The sequence below is a fragment of the Eptatretus burgeri genome, chromosome 4 (genome assembly GCF_056783735.1).
Source record: "Eptatretus burgeri isolate ZD-2024b chromosome 4, Ebu_testis_v1, whole genome shotgun sequence".
Lineage (NCBI taxonomy): Eukaryota > Metazoa > Chordata > Myxini > Myxiniformes > Myxinidae > Eptatretus > Eptatretus burgeri.
The window spans coordinates 2793704-2811203 of record NC_140964.1 but is presented as its reverse complement, the minus strand read 5'-3'; the positions used below and the strand labels follow the sequence as shown (position 1 = coordinate 2811203).

At 45.6% G+C, this 17500-nt stretch overlaps 1 protein-coding gene across 1 annotated transcript in view; it reads left to right on the top strand.

Moving 5' to 3' along the window:
* LOC147027341 (uncharacterized) overlaps nt 1-17500 on the top strand; it is a 63381-nt gene that overhangs the window by 36756 nt on the left and 9125 nt on the right. Inside the window, exons 5-8 of the mRNA XM_085876684.1 lie at nt 585-714; nt 6613-6716; nt 7316-7422; nt 8924-9014. Coding sequence (XP_085732810.1) covers nt 585-714; nt 6613-6716; nt 7316-7422; nt 8924-9014 — 432 coding nt within the window. The remainder of the gene's footprint in view (nt 1-584; nt 715-6612; nt 6717-7315; nt 7423-8923; nt 9015-17500) is intronic.

Genomic DNA, 17500 nt, shown 5'->3' with positions numbered 1-17500 from the left:
GTTTCCTCCATCCTGGTGGGGACAGTTTTTATTCACTGAGTCTCTATTAAGGTGCAACCACTTGGGGGTCCAATTAAGGGCTTGTAAGATCAAACAAGCAGTAAATGGGAAATTTCGGTTGTTTTGTTAATCAGCCTTCGTGTTTTGCTTGTGGTTTTATGAGGGGGTGGTAATCAATCTCCCCCCACCCTCACGACCCCCCCAAATTAAAGTCAGGCCATTGTGCCAACCCGTCAGCACTGCACACCTCATGCTCCTCACATTAGACCAACATGACCACACCACGTGATTCACTCAGCCTGTGTTCCTCTCTGTGTACAGCTAATGAATGGGATAAGATGTTGAAGATTAATGAAAGAAAACATTCCAAACAAAACACTGCATCAGTGTGTCCGTGCCATGAAAGAGAACCAGAATCAAACCGTTTTTATCATGATCGTGGTTTCGTGGTTTCCATCATCTTGTACCTTGTTGTGATTAATTTGCAACACAAGACACCTCATACAACCGAAAACCACATCAAAACAGATCGCAAAATGGTCTTGTGTAACATGTTGTTGTCAAATCTTCTCCACTCACCTCAGAGAGGGCGTTTTGAGGATGATTGTTCGAGGACGCCTGAGATGGAGAGTTTGCAAGAATTACTCAAGACTAAACTTTCCCTCAGCATAGATGAACGTATGGACACCAGCAGTGTTGGTGAGGATGCAACAGGTAAGTGTTGTGGCTTCTTTGTTGCTTATTGATGTATTTACAGTCTTGTGTTTTTTTTTTTTTTGTTTAAGTAGTCAAGGCTCGTGGAAGAATGAGAACACAGAACGGACCAGGACACACCATAACAAAAGGACCAGCAGGAGGAGAAGGGGGGAAATACCAACGGCAAGGTGAAGGGAGAAAATAGACGGAGACGGACAAACAAGGGAGGCAGATAACGATGAAGGGGTTTGATGGTGGACCATATGTGTCCTGCAGAAAGTTGGCGGGGGGTGGAATGGGACAAAGCACGAAAAGAGAAGAGGGTGCATAACCAGAAACGAGGCGATGGAAAACACAGACCACGGACCTGTTTTTGATGGCAGAGTCAGGTCAGGTCAGGTGTGGGAGCATGCGCCAGAGCAGCGCGTCGCTGCATCCACTTTCTGCCGGTACTCCAGGGACCTCCATATTGCCATCCCCCAGGCAGATGCCTGGCCCCTCCCCATCTCCTTGAGATGCCGATCAACCAGTTACAACCACGAGGCACGTGGTCAGCCTATTGGCCGACTCCACTCACGGGACTCCCTCGCTGAGAGAATCTGGTGAGCAGGACCAGCGTCAGGAAAACGAGTCACATGTCCATACAGCTGTGGCTGATGCTCACAGACTATGCAGGTAACAAATCTCATTTGAGTCTCTCTCAGCAACTGCTCGTTGGACACAAAATCCGACCAGCGATAGGCAAGGATTCTCCGAAGAGAGCTGGTACCAAAGGAATTAAGTCTCCCTCTCATATCTTGAGTCAGAGTCCAAGTCTCACATCCATAGAGCAAGACTGGAAGTACCAACAACCTGAAGACTTGGACTTTTGTCCTCCCGCACAGGTAACTGCAGCACCACACCCCAGTATCCAGTGATTCCATGACTCCCCAGGCCTGACCCAGACGTCTATTGACCTCTGACACACAGCTAGAAGAGACATGAATATCGCTGCCAAGGTAAGTGAATCTCTCCACGACCTCAGAATCCAAGATGTCATTGAAAGCCTGGATGTTAGTTTTGAGCCAGGAAACCCGTAATCCCAGGGGCTCCAACTCCTCATTCAGCACCTCAAGGGTCCCCAAAAGGATATCAAAACTCTCTGCAAAGATGACTGCATCATCTGCGAAATCAAGTCAGAGATCTTGAGATTCTCAAACGATGTACTGCAGCTTGATCTCTCCGACATCCTCCTGAGAATCCAGTCCATACAAGTGCTGAAAAGTGTGGGGCCAGTACACACCCCTGATGAACTCCAGTAACAACTGGAAATAAGTCAGAGATGGTACCACCACATCTCACAGCACTCTCAGTACCAGAGTAGAGTTCAGACATCAGATCAATCAGTTTCGTGAGCACCCCATGAAGACCAAGAATCCTCCAGAGGGCATCCCGATTCACTGAATTGAACACTTTACAGAGGTCATCAGAGGCTGCAAGCAGCCCTTGCCGAAACTCTCGTCTGCATTCGGTGAGGACCCGAAGAGCAAGGATACGGTCAATCGTTGACCTCTGGTGTAAAGCCTGACTGCTCTGGACGCTGGTGGTCAAGCAGATGGTGGCGAACCCTTTCAAGAAATGTCCGAGCAAAGACCTTGCCCGGCACTGAGAGCAGGGTCACCCCTCGGTAGTTGTTGCAGTCTTGGCGATCACCCTTCCCTTTCCAGAGAGGGACAACAAGGCCCCTCTTCCAGTCAGTTGGGATGATGCTTGTTTTCCAGGTAGAGCACAGAACTTCATGCAATGACACGAGTGTAGCATTTCCACCAGCCTTGAGAAGTTCAGCATGGATGCCACAGATCCCTGGAGCTTGACCCCATTTCAACCGGTTCACCGCAGCCCGTGTTTCCACAAGCGAAGGTGGACCACAGTTGATTGGAGGGTCAGCAACAGTTATTGAAACACTTCTGACTTCCAACTCGACAGCTGGGGGATCAGCCTGGTACAACCGCTCAAAGTAACCGGCCCAGCGGGCCTTCACTTTGGACTCCTCTGTCAAGAACCTCCCACCCTCTGCTCTAACTGCAGTGCACCGAGGGATGGGCTTGGATGAACGCAATGTGCGAATTCTCCTGTAAGCAGGACGAGTATCACTTGACCACAGGTAATGCTCTACCCCCTCACAGATTCCTCACACATAGGCCTCCTTGTGCACCCTTCGCGCACATCCAGTTTTTCGCCTCAGCTCCCTGAACAGCTCAGCTCTGCCATTCAGCCTGGCCCTGCGACTCTGGTCATTGGTATCCAGTGTCCCTTGAGAGAGAAAATTCTTCTTTGCCCTGTGGTGAGTTCCAAGACATCCACCGGCAACATCAAGGACGGTGGTCTTGAAGGCACTCCACAACTCTTCAGGACCTCCCAAACACCCAGACCCCCCAAATCTCCACTCCGCTTGTTCGCAAACTCCTCAGCTACCCTCTCATCCTTGAGCTTGCCAACATCCAGCCTAGGCTGGGATGGTACCATTCTCCTGGATTTAAGGTGCAGCTTTAGAGTTGCTACAACAAGCCTGTGGTCAGTATTGAGGAACTGAGTAGACCCTGCGGTTCTGGATCATCCTCCAGCAACCATCAACAAGCACATGGTCAATCTCCTTTGCCACACCGCCAGCATTGGAATACCAAGTCCAGCGATGAGCTTGTGGGCGCTGAAACCATGAACCGGCCACGCTTAGTCCATGACTTCTTGCAAAGTCAAGGGACTTGGTGCTATTCTGGTTCACAGCTCCTGACCCATGGGGACTAACACACGTCTCATAATCATCCCGATCAGTTCCAGTCGATGCATTGAAATTCCTCAAGACGAGAACTGCGTCTCGTCTGGGGCACTGATTAGCCACAGACTCGAGCGTGGCATAGAATGCGTCCTTCACGGTGAGATTACTCACCTCAGTCAGTACATAAACAGAGACCAGGAAAATGACACCATAGGAGTGACGAATCCTTGATCTCATAATACGCTCATTGACCGGTGTTACCTCAATTATCATTGGGGTCAGCTTATTGGACACAGCCACAGCAACTCCTTGGGAATGGTAACCATCAGAATGACCAGATCAATAGTCGGTGTAATCCCCCACCATGATCTCACCACAATCCCATCTCTGAACCTCAGAGAGTGCTGTAATACCGATGTCCAAACGCTTGAGTTCAGATGATAACAGAGACAGGTGATAATGCTCTCTGCGGGATGGGACATTCCAGGCACCCACCCGAAGGGATGGTAGAGGGATAGGCCCATAAACTCAGCTTCACTGTGGGAGATTTAAAAATTTTGAATGCTTTGGTTTTCACAGCATCAAGGGTCACAAATGTTGGGCAGGGGAGCCAGCCCAGAGCAGAGAGCTGCACTCCATCGTGCTACAGATGAAGGCCTTGAAGGTGGACAGGAGTTCAGGTGTGTCAATGAAGGACTTTGTACGTCGGAGCATGCCCAATCAGGAGCTGGCTTTGGAGGCCGACTTTGAAATGTGCTTTGCTGAAGAAAGATCAGAGCTGATAATGAGACCCAGGAGTTTGAGTGACTGAACTTCTTTCAGAGGGTTGTTTCGAAAGTAGCCGTGAGGGTTTGGAGACAGAGACAGAGAGAGACAGAGACAGACAGACTCACCGAGACACACAGATTTTTCAAAGTTAAATACGTATTCCAAGTGTTTGACCAGTTTGTGATTTTAGGTCTGAGTAGATGGAAGAGGCAGCTGTCTGTCTGTCAAAAGGATGAGGGATGTTACAACAGAGTGTGGAGTCATCCGCAAAGATATAAAGAGGATTTTTCAGAGTTAGTGAGATCATTTATTTTTGTATACCTTTTTGTGGCTCGTATGAGAGCGAACACACAACGCACAGCAAGGGGGGCATGAGACAAGAGGGGTGGGAGAGGAAAGGACAAAACAGGGGGGAACAGAGACATTAGGAGATCTGTGGAAGGGAGAGGAACACGGGGTAAACAAGATGGACACTACAGGGACTTTTAGGAAGGAAAGCAGGGAATTTGAAGGAGGTGGGTTTGGGGTGGATTTACGGGGGTAGAAAAGATCGAGGTTTTGGATGGGGGAAGATAAGAGGTGGTGGTGAAAAGCTGTTTTTGAAGAATTAGAATAAATAGAATGTAAGATCCGTCGCTTCCTTGACGGGAACACCAATCTTTGCGAAATTGCCAAAAACAAAACAGTTGTTAATGGGAAGAAATAATATTAAGCGGTGTATAGATACCGGCCGAGCTCTCCACTCAGGGAGTGAGAAGGAGGAGAGTGTTAATGGAAGATTCATCACAGATTTTTGGTTGTTGAATTCCGAATAATGTACAACATACCAATGATAAATAAAATGGAATATTGAACAGCATGTCCAAGGTGAAGTCAGATGACGTCAGGTATGGTAGTATGTGCCGAAGCACGCCTGTTTGTAATTTGCCGCCCCCACCCTCCTCCCCAATAGGCAGCGGGAGACCGGGGTGTGTGTGTGTGTGTGTGTGTGTGTGTGTGTGTGTGTGTGTGTGTGTGTGTGTGTGTATGTGTGTGTGTGTGTGTGTGTGTGTGTGTGTGTGTGTGTGTGTGTGTGTGTGTGTGCAGGCCATGACTTTTTTTTAACCATTTGAACATTTGTCATTAAACGGTCGGAGTCAGAGTAACTATAAGCAGCCTTTATCAGTCTGCAGCATGTGAAGCACGAGACCATAAGTTTATTTATCGCTTTGGAGATGAGTTCTGGGTTCCAGTTGCCTGGGGGAAGCTGATCACATGGAGGCTCCATCCCTGCAAACTGCATATTTCTCGACAGGGAATATTAAAAAGTGTTCAGGGCTTCTTTTAAAACTTCTTTTTTGATAACCTTAAAGTATGAAGAAGAAAATTGTTCTTTCGAAACATTTCAGTCTTTTATCGACACATGACTAAATACATTCTTCCCCCTTCACCTCTACCCCCCGCCCCCTTTCCTCCTCTCTCCTCTCCTTTTGTGTTTATTTTGTTGGCCTTGGAGTTTATTTCAAGTCGTTTATCTCCCCCTTTATATTGAGTTTAAGTTTATTTTGTGTACTCAGTGCATGGGGAAGAGATTTTCATTTCGGGATGCTTTTTAGTTCTTATTTTTCTGTTCAGACATCTGAACTCAAAATTGGTTGAAGCTCAATACTTGGTTTAAACATGAATCGACCACATTTTACAATGGAAATGTCCATGATTCGAAGACTTGAGATTTTCAAGAAGACTTGAGACAAAGTGAGCATAACTGCATACCTATGTGGAGGACAATGAAGGTCCAGGAGTGGAAGGCAGGACAGCACCTGTCAATTAGACTGGAGGGTGAAGTGGTGGCCCCGCGGCGACACTATTGGCTGATGGCCAATATGAAACCTCCAGAAAATGATGAAACCTGTATGTGTGTGGTTAATGGTGCGAATAAGGATTTCGGGATGATTCCACAGAATAATTTATTTTGACTATTTATCCAGTGCGTGCATACTTTTTGGCAAACCATCCTTCATGGGTAAAGTGGTTGGCTTATGGATCTTTGGGTGGTGAATTCAAGCTCCTATGAGCCTGTTGGATTAACACCAGGTGGGGTTGACTCAGCCTGTCTTCCTTCCAAGATCGGCAAATGAGTACCAGTCTGCTGGTCGCAGGGGCATTGCATCAGCAGCACAGCTGTGCCCCCAGGAAATGATGCAGCCAATCTTTTACATCATAATTCTGTCACCCCAGATTCAAATGTCATGCGTTTTATGAATTTACTTTTAAACACAAGACCAGGAAGACATGCATACAACGTCTCTGTATTTGGTTTGCTGTTTGCGTGACATAATGTACGTGCTGAGTAATTTGAAAAACCTTTGATTTTAAATAATGAAAATGTTTTTATCGCCCACTGGAACGTTTAGAAATGGAAGTTGAGCAAACAGAGACGTTGGCTTTTCTGCACACACCTTATGAAGGCTCATCTTTATTTCAAAGCGTCCATCCAAAACCCTCCATGACTCGAAAGGTGGGATGTTTTTCACTTGCATTTCATAAATTGATGTGTGAATTCTTCGTCATGTTTTTCTCCACTCCATCATCAATCTTTTTATACTTTTTTTGGTATACATAGTCGAGGCTTGTGGAAGACCAAGAACACAGCACGGATCAGGATGCAACATCACAAAAGGAACAGCAGAAGGATAAGTTAGAAATACCAACAGCAGGGAAAAGTGGAAAAAAATACAGGAAACAATGAGGGTTAGAGGAAAGCGCAAGGGGAGAACAGCTCTCTTGAAAACCTGGAGGAAAGAATAAGATAAAAGAGAATGTAAAAGTTGGTTCCACACGTCGGAAAAAAGAGAAGTAAATGAGTGGAGGTGAGCAGTAATTCTGGATTTTGACAGTTTCACAAAGAGGGTTTCACAAGGTCCACAAGGTGGAGGGGGAGTATATTCGAGAGACAGACTTGACAAGGCACCACCATGTTTTGGAGGAGGGAGCCTCTGGTTTCGAGAAGGCACCTTTTTCTTTCATTTTTCATTTCACTTTCATCTTACTCATTGTCTGCCTCCACATTCATCAAGCCTCCATTTTCCATGTAACACCTCCTTCTCTGTTCCTTAGATGATCAACTCAAACTTCCGCTTTTTGCATCTTTGGCCCCGACCTTTGACAACGGCTGATGTTCTCCGTTCCAGTGCAGCTTGGAAAAGCACGACCTTCAGAGCTCGGTGAGGTGGTGAGAAATTGAAGATGTTGTTTTGATAAGTTGTGGTTTTTGTTTACCACCTGAGATAGCAACATTCGGTTTATCCATATCAATGTATAATTCGTGTAACTCATTCAATTTGGTTAAGCAGGCACATCAGAGATAAAATACAATGAAGTCAGAGGTGACCAGACAGGATCCCAAATCATTAACTCATCTACCATTTTTTGGAAGACAACTTTAAGCTGGCAATTCAATCCGCGAACGTGCACTTCTACATGTTACTGATCCTACATCATGAGTTGAAAAGCGCCACTGTGGACCAGTAAAGTGCCTTTTGCTTCTTTTGCCACGGGTTCACATAACTGGTACGCAGGTAATCATGTGCGGTAAAATAAATGAATTTGTACCTCAAAGATGTTAAGAAAGGTCGAAAGTGTAACTTCCACAGCAGAGGCTTTTTGATGGAATGTTTTCTCAGTTCATCGAGACTCGAGGTAAGATTCTTCCATGATGATTCTGATAATTGATTTTCTGTGATTTCAAAATTTATATTTTCAAAATTAAGTCTATAAATCATAACAACATCATTTATGTTCTATTGTAACTTTATAACTTATGAGATTAAAAAACAAATATATCGAAGGAGAACGCGCGAGTGAAAAGGAAGGATAGGAGTTTCAGGAATCTCAGGAAGGAAAAAAGAGCGGCTTGCGAGTGTCTCGTCTGGAGCGTTCTGAGAGAGAGAGCACTCTCACTTCCAGAGGAGTAAGATGCATACAAAGCTGAGAGGCGCTGGTACTCATTGGAGAACCTTCTGAAAAAATATTGTGTTAACCCCTGAAAATAGCATTACTTCTTCGAGATTTTTATAATCTCAGTTACAGAATATAAATTCCCTGACAAGGAAATTCCATTATGGAGGAGGTCTTGAGGCCATCAAGCCTGTGCAATGTTTGCCGACCTATGGTTGTTTGTCCATGCTCTATCATTTTTCAACTGCTGAACGTCAAGCAAGGACTCAGCACGTACCTTTTTTGAAGACTCTGTTATCTTGACTGAGTTGGCTGAGGACAGAGGGAGATGAAGGAGTATTGTGGTCAAGGCAAGGCAGAAGCTTGGGACCATCGGACCTCGCCCCTTATATTGGAAAGAGGAGGAGAACAACAAGCTAAGACTCAACTGGGTTTTGTTCCGCCAACCTCCCAGACTCAGCACATGCTCTTTCTAATACAACACCGAGTCTGGTGGTTCTGTGTCTGGCAACAGCAGGACCTTCAATTTCAATCAAATCAAAGCTGATTGACCCTCCCTTTGGAGAGGTACTCACTGATTGTAATTTTGATGGTGTTGTCACAGGTTGATTGTGAAGTCCTCAAAATAAACCAATTTAAAATCAAACTATGTAAGATATGCCTCTCCTTGGTATGCAAGTGAATACACAGTGCAGAGAGGTACATGGTGATGCCTTTAAAAATACACCTTCACATTATGAACTTTGTGTATGTCTTTGTGTCATCCAGGTTTGTTTACTCAAAAACAACATTAATTGGAGTGACACATGAAGAATTTTCCTGGGACAACAACAAAATTGGATCCAACACAAACTTTAAGGTAACACTTTCCAAATACAACTCAAGGTTTTTTTTTTTTTTTTACTCTTGAAAATAAAATCTCATTTTATTAAATAATTTGGGGTGAATAAGTTGATTGGGGGGAAGTGGTAAGTGGTGGTTTGAGAAAAGGAGCAGTGGTGATGGGAGATACTGGTGGTGATGGATGTGGGAAAGGGGAGGTGTTGGTTGTGTGTTTAGATGAAGGTAATCGGCCATCATCATGTGGATGCTTGCAGTGATCAGGGTTGTGGATAGGTACCCCAGAATTTGGCCCGGAAGAAAGACAAAAACATTTCATACTTTATCATACTTTATCGACATACTCACGTGCTAATTGTACATACTTTATTTACGTACTCACATTCTAATTGTACATACTTTATCGACATACTCACATGCTAATTGTACATACTTTATAGATGAACTCATGTTCTAATTGTACATACTTAATTGACGTACTCACGTGCTAATTGTACATACTTTATAGATGTACTCATGTTCTAATTGTACATACTTTATCGACATACTCACATGCAAATTGTACATACTTTATTGACGTACTCACGTGCTAATTGTACATACTTTATAGATGTACTCATGTTCTAATTGTACATACTTTATCGAAATACTCACATGCAAATTGTACATACTTTATTGACGTACTCACGTTCTAATTGTACATACTTTATTGACGTACTCACGTGCTAATTGTACATACTTTATAGATGTACTCATGTTCTAATTGTACATACTTTATTGACGTACTCACGTGCTAATGGTACATACTTTATAGATGTACTCATGTTCTAATTGTACGTACTTTATCGATGTACTCACATGCTAATTGTACTTACTTTATTGACGTACTCACGTGCTAATTGTACATACTTTATCGACATACTCACATGCTAATTGTACATACTTTATTGATGTACTCTCGTTCTAATTGCACATACTTCCTTTCTCTCTCTTCTCTTCCTCTTATGTGGCGACTTCAATTGTCATCACGCCAGTTGGCTAGGTGTGGGTACCTCTCTCACCTGCCATGGGACATCAGCAAAAGCTTTCTGTGACTCATTGGGACTGACTCAATCGGTCAACTTCCCGACCCGGATCTCAACCAATGGTACTCCATCTCTTCTGGATCTGATTTTGACAAATTTCCCTGACAATATCTGCTGCTCTTCCTTCGCTCCAATTGGTTCTTCTGACCACGTCCTTGTTAAAGTGGACATCTCTCTGGCTGTCATCAGAGAACCACCTCACCGCTGTCGAGTCTGGCATTTCACTCAAGCCGACTGGCAGGGTCTCCGAGCAGCCATCAAACTTACAGACTGGTCTCCTATCACTACTTTCTCAAACATCAACTCATCCTGGGAATTCTTTCAAAGAAACTTGCTCTCCCTCATGCACAGATTTATCCCCTCTCGTGTTCAGTTGTCTTACCCTTCCTCCCGCCCTTGGTTTACTGAAGCTTGTGGCGAGGCAGTTGTCCTGAAACAACTTTGCCTTTGCCTCATGGAAAGCAAACCCAACTGAGGGCAATCTCAGTTCTTTCCACAAAGCTCGGAACAAGTGTGTATCTACCCTCAGGAGAGCCAGAAAACAACATCTTTCTCATCTCAAGTCTGAACTCTCAAACCTCTCTCCCTCCTCAAAATCCTGGTGGCGTTTAATCAAATCTGTTTCTGGTGTATGTTCCCCCTCCATCCCCTCCCTTACCTCAAATGGCCGCACTGCTGATTCCACACGTGATAAAGCTGAATGTCTAAACTCGGTGTTTGCAGCTAAATCTTGTGTCCCAAACCCATCACTATCTCTACCCACTTTACCCAGTCGCACCCAACTGTCCCTGGACTCTGTATCCTTTTCTCCTGACAAGGTGGAGAGCTTGCTTTCAAACCTCGAGTCAGATTCTGCAACCGGTCCAGACGGCATCAGCCCACGTGTCCTCAAAGCCTGCTCTTCTGCTCTTGCTCACCCTCTCTCTGTTCTATTCACCCTCTCATTTTCCCAAGGTCATCTGCCATCTGCTTGGAAATCTGCTAACATCACTGCCCTGCATAAAAAGGTGCAAAAACAGATCCCTGTAACTACAGACCAATCAGCCTTCTCCCAATCATCAGCAAGGTTATGGAATCCATCATTGCTTCAGACATGAAATCCTTCCTCTTCTCCAATGGCTTGATTTCCAATCATCAATTTGGTTTCAGACCAGGTCACTCTACCCTGGATATGCTGCTACTGCTCTCCCATCAATGGATGGAGGTCCTCAATGCCAGACAGGAAATCCGAGCCGTATCCCTGGACATATCACGTGCTTTTGACACAGTCTGGCACCCTGCCCTACTCACCAAACTCTCTTCCCATGGTATTCAAGGCCATCTCCACTCATGGCTCGCAGACTTCCTCTCCTGTCGCAGTCAACGTGTGGCCCTAAATGGAGTTCTTTCATCCCTCTTCCTGTGCAGGCTGGAGTTCCTCAAGGTAGCGTTCTGGGCCCTGTTCTTTTTCTGGTTTTCATCAATGATCTCTCGGACTCTCTGGAAAATCCTCTATTTCTCTTTGCCGATGACTCCACCCTCTGCCGTACCATCTGTCATCCCTCAGACCGGCAAGCAGCAGCTTCTTCGCTCACTGCAGATCTGGATAAAATCACAAACTGGTCCAACACGTGGAACATGTCTTTCAATCCACACAAATCTCACACTCTCACTATGTCTCTTCGAAAGGACCGTTTACAAAACCCCCATCCACTTTCTCAACAATCCTCTGGAAGAAGTCTTTTCTTTCAAGCTTCTGGGTCTCACTATCTGCCATGACCTTTCCTGGGAAAGTCACATTTCCAACCTCGCCTCAAAAGCCAGTCGCCGACTGGGAATCCTCCGTCGTGCTAAGTCCTTCCTCGGCCCTCTTGAGCTCCTGACTACTTACAAAGCTTTTGTCCGTAGCCTGATGGAGTACTGCTCTCGCCTCTGGGCTGGTGCTCCTGCCTCCCACCTTTCTCGACTTCACGCTGTCGAAACCAGGGCTTTTAAGATCATTGGCATCTCCCGCAATGAAGCTGAGTCTTTGGGCCTCTCACTCAATCACCGCAGGTTGGTCGGTGGTCTTTCTGTCTTCTACCGACTCCTCTCCAGCCTTGCCCCCCCTGCTCTCTCTGCGATTTGTCCCAACCACATTTCCACAGGGCGCTCAAGGTCCGCCAACAACCCCCTTCTGGTAAAACTACCAAAATCACGAATCACTGCTCATCTTCACTCTTTCATTCCTCTTTTTTTCCCGCCTTTGGAATAAACTTCCTCACTCTATTCTTTCCCATTCTTCCCTCCAGGCTTTCAAAACAGCTGTTCACCACCACCTCTTATCTTCCCCCATCCAAATCCTCGATCTTTTCTACCCCCGATAATCCACCCAAGCCCACTTCCTTCAATTCTCCTGCTTTCCTTCCTGAAAGTCCCTGTAATGTCCATCTTCTCCTCGCCATGTTCCCCGTCCCATCCCCATCCCTCTCCCTTCCACAGTTCACCTGTGTCTGTTCCCCAATGTTTTGTCCCTTCCACTCCCACCCCTCTTGTCTCATGCCTCCTTGCTGTGAGTTGTGTGTTAGCTCTCATACGAGCCTCGACCAAGGTATACAAAAAAAAAAAAAAATAAAAAAAAAAAATACTTTATAGATGTACTCACGTTCTATTTGTACATACTTTATAGATGAACACACGTTCTAATTGCACATACTTTGTCGACATACTCACATGCTAATTGTACATACTTTATTGACGTACTCACGTGCTAATTGTACATACTTTAAAGACATAATCATGTGCTAATTGTACATACTTTACAGACATACTCATGTTCTAATTGTACATACTTTATAGACATACTCACGTTCTGATTGTACATACTTTATGGACATAATCATGTGCTAATTGTACAGACTTTACAGACTTGCTCACGTTCTAATTGTACATACTTTATTGACATACTCACATGCCAATTGTACATACTTTTATGGATGTACTCACGTTCTAATTGTGCATACTTTAAAGACATAATCATGTGCTAATTGTACATACCTTACAGACATACTCATGTTATAATTGTACATACTTTATAGACATAGTCACGTTCTAATTGTACATACTTTACAAACATAGTCATGTGCTAATTGTCCATAATTTATAGACATCCCCACATTCTTATTGGAATCCTTAAAAGATGTAAAGTACTCACATTCCAATTGTACATACTTTACAGACATAGTCATGTGCTAATTGTCCATACTTCATAGACATCCTCACATTCTAATTGGAATCCTTAAAAGACGTACAGTACTCGCATTCTAATTGTACATACTATATAGAAGTACTCGCATTCTAATTTGACTTGCATTACAGAAGCACTCACATTCTAATTTTACATACTTTATAGAAGTACTCGCATTCTAATTTTACAGTTCATACATTACAGACACACTCACATTCTAATTGTACATACTTAATCGACATACTCATGTGCTAATTGTGCATACTTTATTGACGTACTCGCATTCTGATTGTGCAGTACATACATTAAAGACGCACTGACCTTCTAATTTTACAGTACACACTTTGTGGACATACCCACATTCTAATTTTACAGTACATGCATTACAGACACACTCGCATTCTAATTGTACATACTTAATCGACATACTCATGTGCTAATTGTGCATACTTTATTGACGTACTCGCATTCTGATTGTGCAGTACATACATTAAAGACGCACTGACCTTCTAATTTTACAGTACACACTTTGTGGACATACCCACATTCTAATTGTGCAGTACAAACTTTATAGACGTACTCGCATTCTAATTTTACAGTACAAACTTTATGGAGGGACTTGGTTGACAAAGGTGAAGCATACTCCTGGCTACCACAAGGTGGTGCTTTTGGCCTTTGTTAACAATTTCTGTGTGGACAAACAAACAAACAGACCAACGGACCCAAATGCCGTGTTCTCTCCTTTGGCGAGGGTAAATGTTGATAATTTAAGAAGTGTTTCTCTCTGCGGTCCCTCAAAGTTCCTGTTGGGTTTCCAACTATGTGGCAGGGCATCTTTTTTTGGCCAAGTCTTTTTAAAGGTAAATCTTGGTCTTTTAAGCCGTAAATTAGAGCTCATCAAGCAGTAAATTTCAAATGTAGGTTTTGTTGAGTTGGTCATCCTTTGTTTGGGGGCTAATGTGATGGGATGGGAAGGAATCTTCTCCTTAAATATTGTCAGGCCGAGTATCAACCAATCATCACTGCACGCCTCATGTTTCCTTGCAATCGACCAACACGTTTGCTCCACTTGATTCATCGAATACTTATTGGAAGAAAAGTGCCAATCAAAAGACTGCATTGGGGAATGAAAAAGTACCAAAATTAAACATTTTAAGTGAGTTCCCAAAAGTCAAAGGGCGGAGGAGCTCCTTGTGAGCCAACGGCCATCGATATCTAGTGCCCAACTGTGTCTGCAGACGTCCTCCTGCAGTTGGGTTACTTTTTTATTAGGAGGTTGGTGGCAGGATTTGCACTCCGGCCACCGTAAAACCCTTCATTCCGCAAAACACAAAAACGCAAAAAAATCTGAAAACCCACTCCGTGGGAGTGCCTCCTGTGCAGCTTCCCTTCGCAGGGCAGCTCACAGGATGATGGGATTGGGGCAAAGCCTTCGGGACCCCCAATCTTTGATAGGAGGGAAACCACGGGGTAACATCCCTGGGTCAGATTGCGGGAGAGTGTGTCGGAGTGGTGCTGAGGTGTTGTCCACCAGACGGCGGTCTCCTTGGGTTAACCTGAGGCGTTCCCTTCGGGTGGGTGGAAGCCTGGAATGTCCTATCCCTAAGAGAGGATGATCACCTGTCTCTGTTATCATCTGAGGTCAAGCGTTTGGACATCGGGATTGCAGCTCTCTCTGAGGTTCGGAGACCGGATTGCGGCGAGATAATGGCGGGTGGTTACACCTACTATTGGTCTGGTCGCTCTGATGGTTACCATACCCAAGGAGTTGCTGTCGCTGTGTCCAATAAGCTGACTCCAATGATAATTGAGGTAACACCGGTCAACGAGCGTATTATGAGATTGAGGATTCGTCACTCCTTAGGTGTCATTTCCCTGGTCTCTGTTTATGCTCTGACTGAGGCGAGTGATCTCACCGTGAAGGATGCATTCTACGCCACACTCGAGTCTGTGGTTGATCAGTGCCCCAGACAAGATACACTTCGAGTCTTGGGGGATTTCAATGCATCGACTGGAACTGATAGGAATGGTTAGGAGGTGTGTGTTGGTCCCCATGGGTCAGGAACTGTGAACCAGAATAGCACCAAGTTCCTTGACTTTGCAAGAAGTCATGGACTTAGGGTGGCTGGTTCATGGTTTCAGTGCCCACAAGCTCATCGCTGGACTTGGTATTCCAACGCTGGCGGTGTGGCAAAGGAGATTGACCCTGTCCTCATTGACGGTCGTTGGAGGATGATCCAGAACTGCAGGGTCTACCGGAGTGCTCAGTTCCTCAATACTGACCACAGGCTTGTTGTAGCAACTCTAAAGCTGCACCTTAAATCCTGGAGAATGGTACCATCCCAGCCTAGGCTGGATGTTTGCAAGCTCAGGGATGAGAGAGTAGCTGAGGAGTTTGCGAACAGGCTGAGTGGATACTTGGGGGTCTGGGTGCTTTGTGGGGTCTTGAAGAGTTGTGGAGTGCCTTCAAGACCACCGTCCTTGATGTTGCCGGTGGATGTCTTGGAACTCACCGCAGGACAAAGAAAAATTTTGTCTCTCAAGGGACACTGGATACCATTGACCAGAGTCGCAGGGCCAGGCTGAATGGCAGAGCTGAGCTGTTCAGGGAGCTGAGGCGTAAAACTGCACGTGCACTGAGGGTGGACAAGGAGGCCTATGTGCGAGGAATCTGTGAGGGGGTGGAGCATCACCTGTGGATAGGTCATTCTCGTCCTGCTTACAGGGGAATTCGCGCATTGCATTCATCCAAGCCCATCCCTCGGAGCACTGCAGTTAGAGCAGAGAGTGGTAGGCTCTTGACAGAGGAGTCTGAAGTGAAGGCCCGCTGGGCCGGTTACTTTGAGCGGTACCAGGCTGATCTCCCAGCTGTCGAGTTGGACGTCATGGGTGTTACAATCCCTGTTGCTGACCCTCGAATCAACTGTGGTCCACCTTCGCTTGTGGAAACACGGGCTGCGGTGAACCAGTTGAAACGGGGTAAAGCTCCAGGGATCTGTGGCATCCATGTTGAACTTCTCAAGCTGGTAGAAATGCTGCACTCGTGTTGTTGCATGCAGTTTTGTGCTCTGCCTGGAACACAGGCATCATCCCAACTTATTGGAAGAGGGGCCTTGTTGTTCCTCTCTGAAAAGGGAGGGGTGATCGCCAAGACTACAACAACTACCGAGGGGTGACGCTGCTCTCAGTGCCGGGCAAGGTCTTTGCTCGGATAATTCTTGATCGGGTTCGCCACCATCTGCTTGAACACCAGCATCGAGAGAGCAGACAGGCTTTATACCAAAGAGGTCAACGATTGACTGCATCCTTGCTCTTCGTGTCCTCACCGAACGCAGACGAGAGTTTCAGCAGGGGCTGCTTGCAGCCTATGTTGATCTCTGTAAAGCGTTCGATTCAGTGAATCGGGATGTCCTCTGGAGGATTCTTGGTCTTCGTGGGGTGCCACCAAAACTGATCGATCTGATGTTTGAACTCTACTCTGGTACTGAGAGTGCTGTGAAGTGTGGTGGTACCATCTCTGACTTATTTCCAGTTGTTACTGGAGTTCGTCAGGGGTGTGTACTGGCTCCCACACTTTTCAGCACTTGTATGGACTGGATTCTAGGGAGGATGTCGGAGAGATCAAGCTGCGGTGCATCGTTTGGGAATGTCAAGATCTCGGACCTTGATTTTGCAGATGATGCAGTCATCTTTGCGGAGACTTTAGATATCCTTTTGGGGACCCTCGAGGTGCTGAATGAGGAGTCGGAGCTGCTGGGATTACGGGTTTCTTGGGTCAAAACTAAGATCCAGGCTTTCAGTGACATCTTGGATGCTGCTGTCCTGTCTGTGTCTGTTTGTGGTGAGGATGTTGAGGTCGTGGAGAGATTCACTTACCTTGGCAGTGATGTTCATGTCTGCTGGCTGTGAGTCAGAAGTCAATAGACGTCTGCGTCGGGCCTGCGGAGTCATGGATTCACTAGATCATGGGGTGTGGCGCTGCCGGTACCTGTGCGGGAGGACGAAAGTCCGAGTCTTCAGGTCCTTGGTACTTCCAGTCTTGCTCTATGGATGCGAGACTTGGACTCTGACCAAGGATCTGAGACAGAGACTTTATTCCTTTGGTACCAGGTCTCTTCAGAGAATGCTTGGCTATCGCTGGTCGGATTTTGTCTCCAACGAGCGGTTGCTGAGAGAGACTCGGATGAGATTTGTTACCTGCATAGTCCGTGAGTG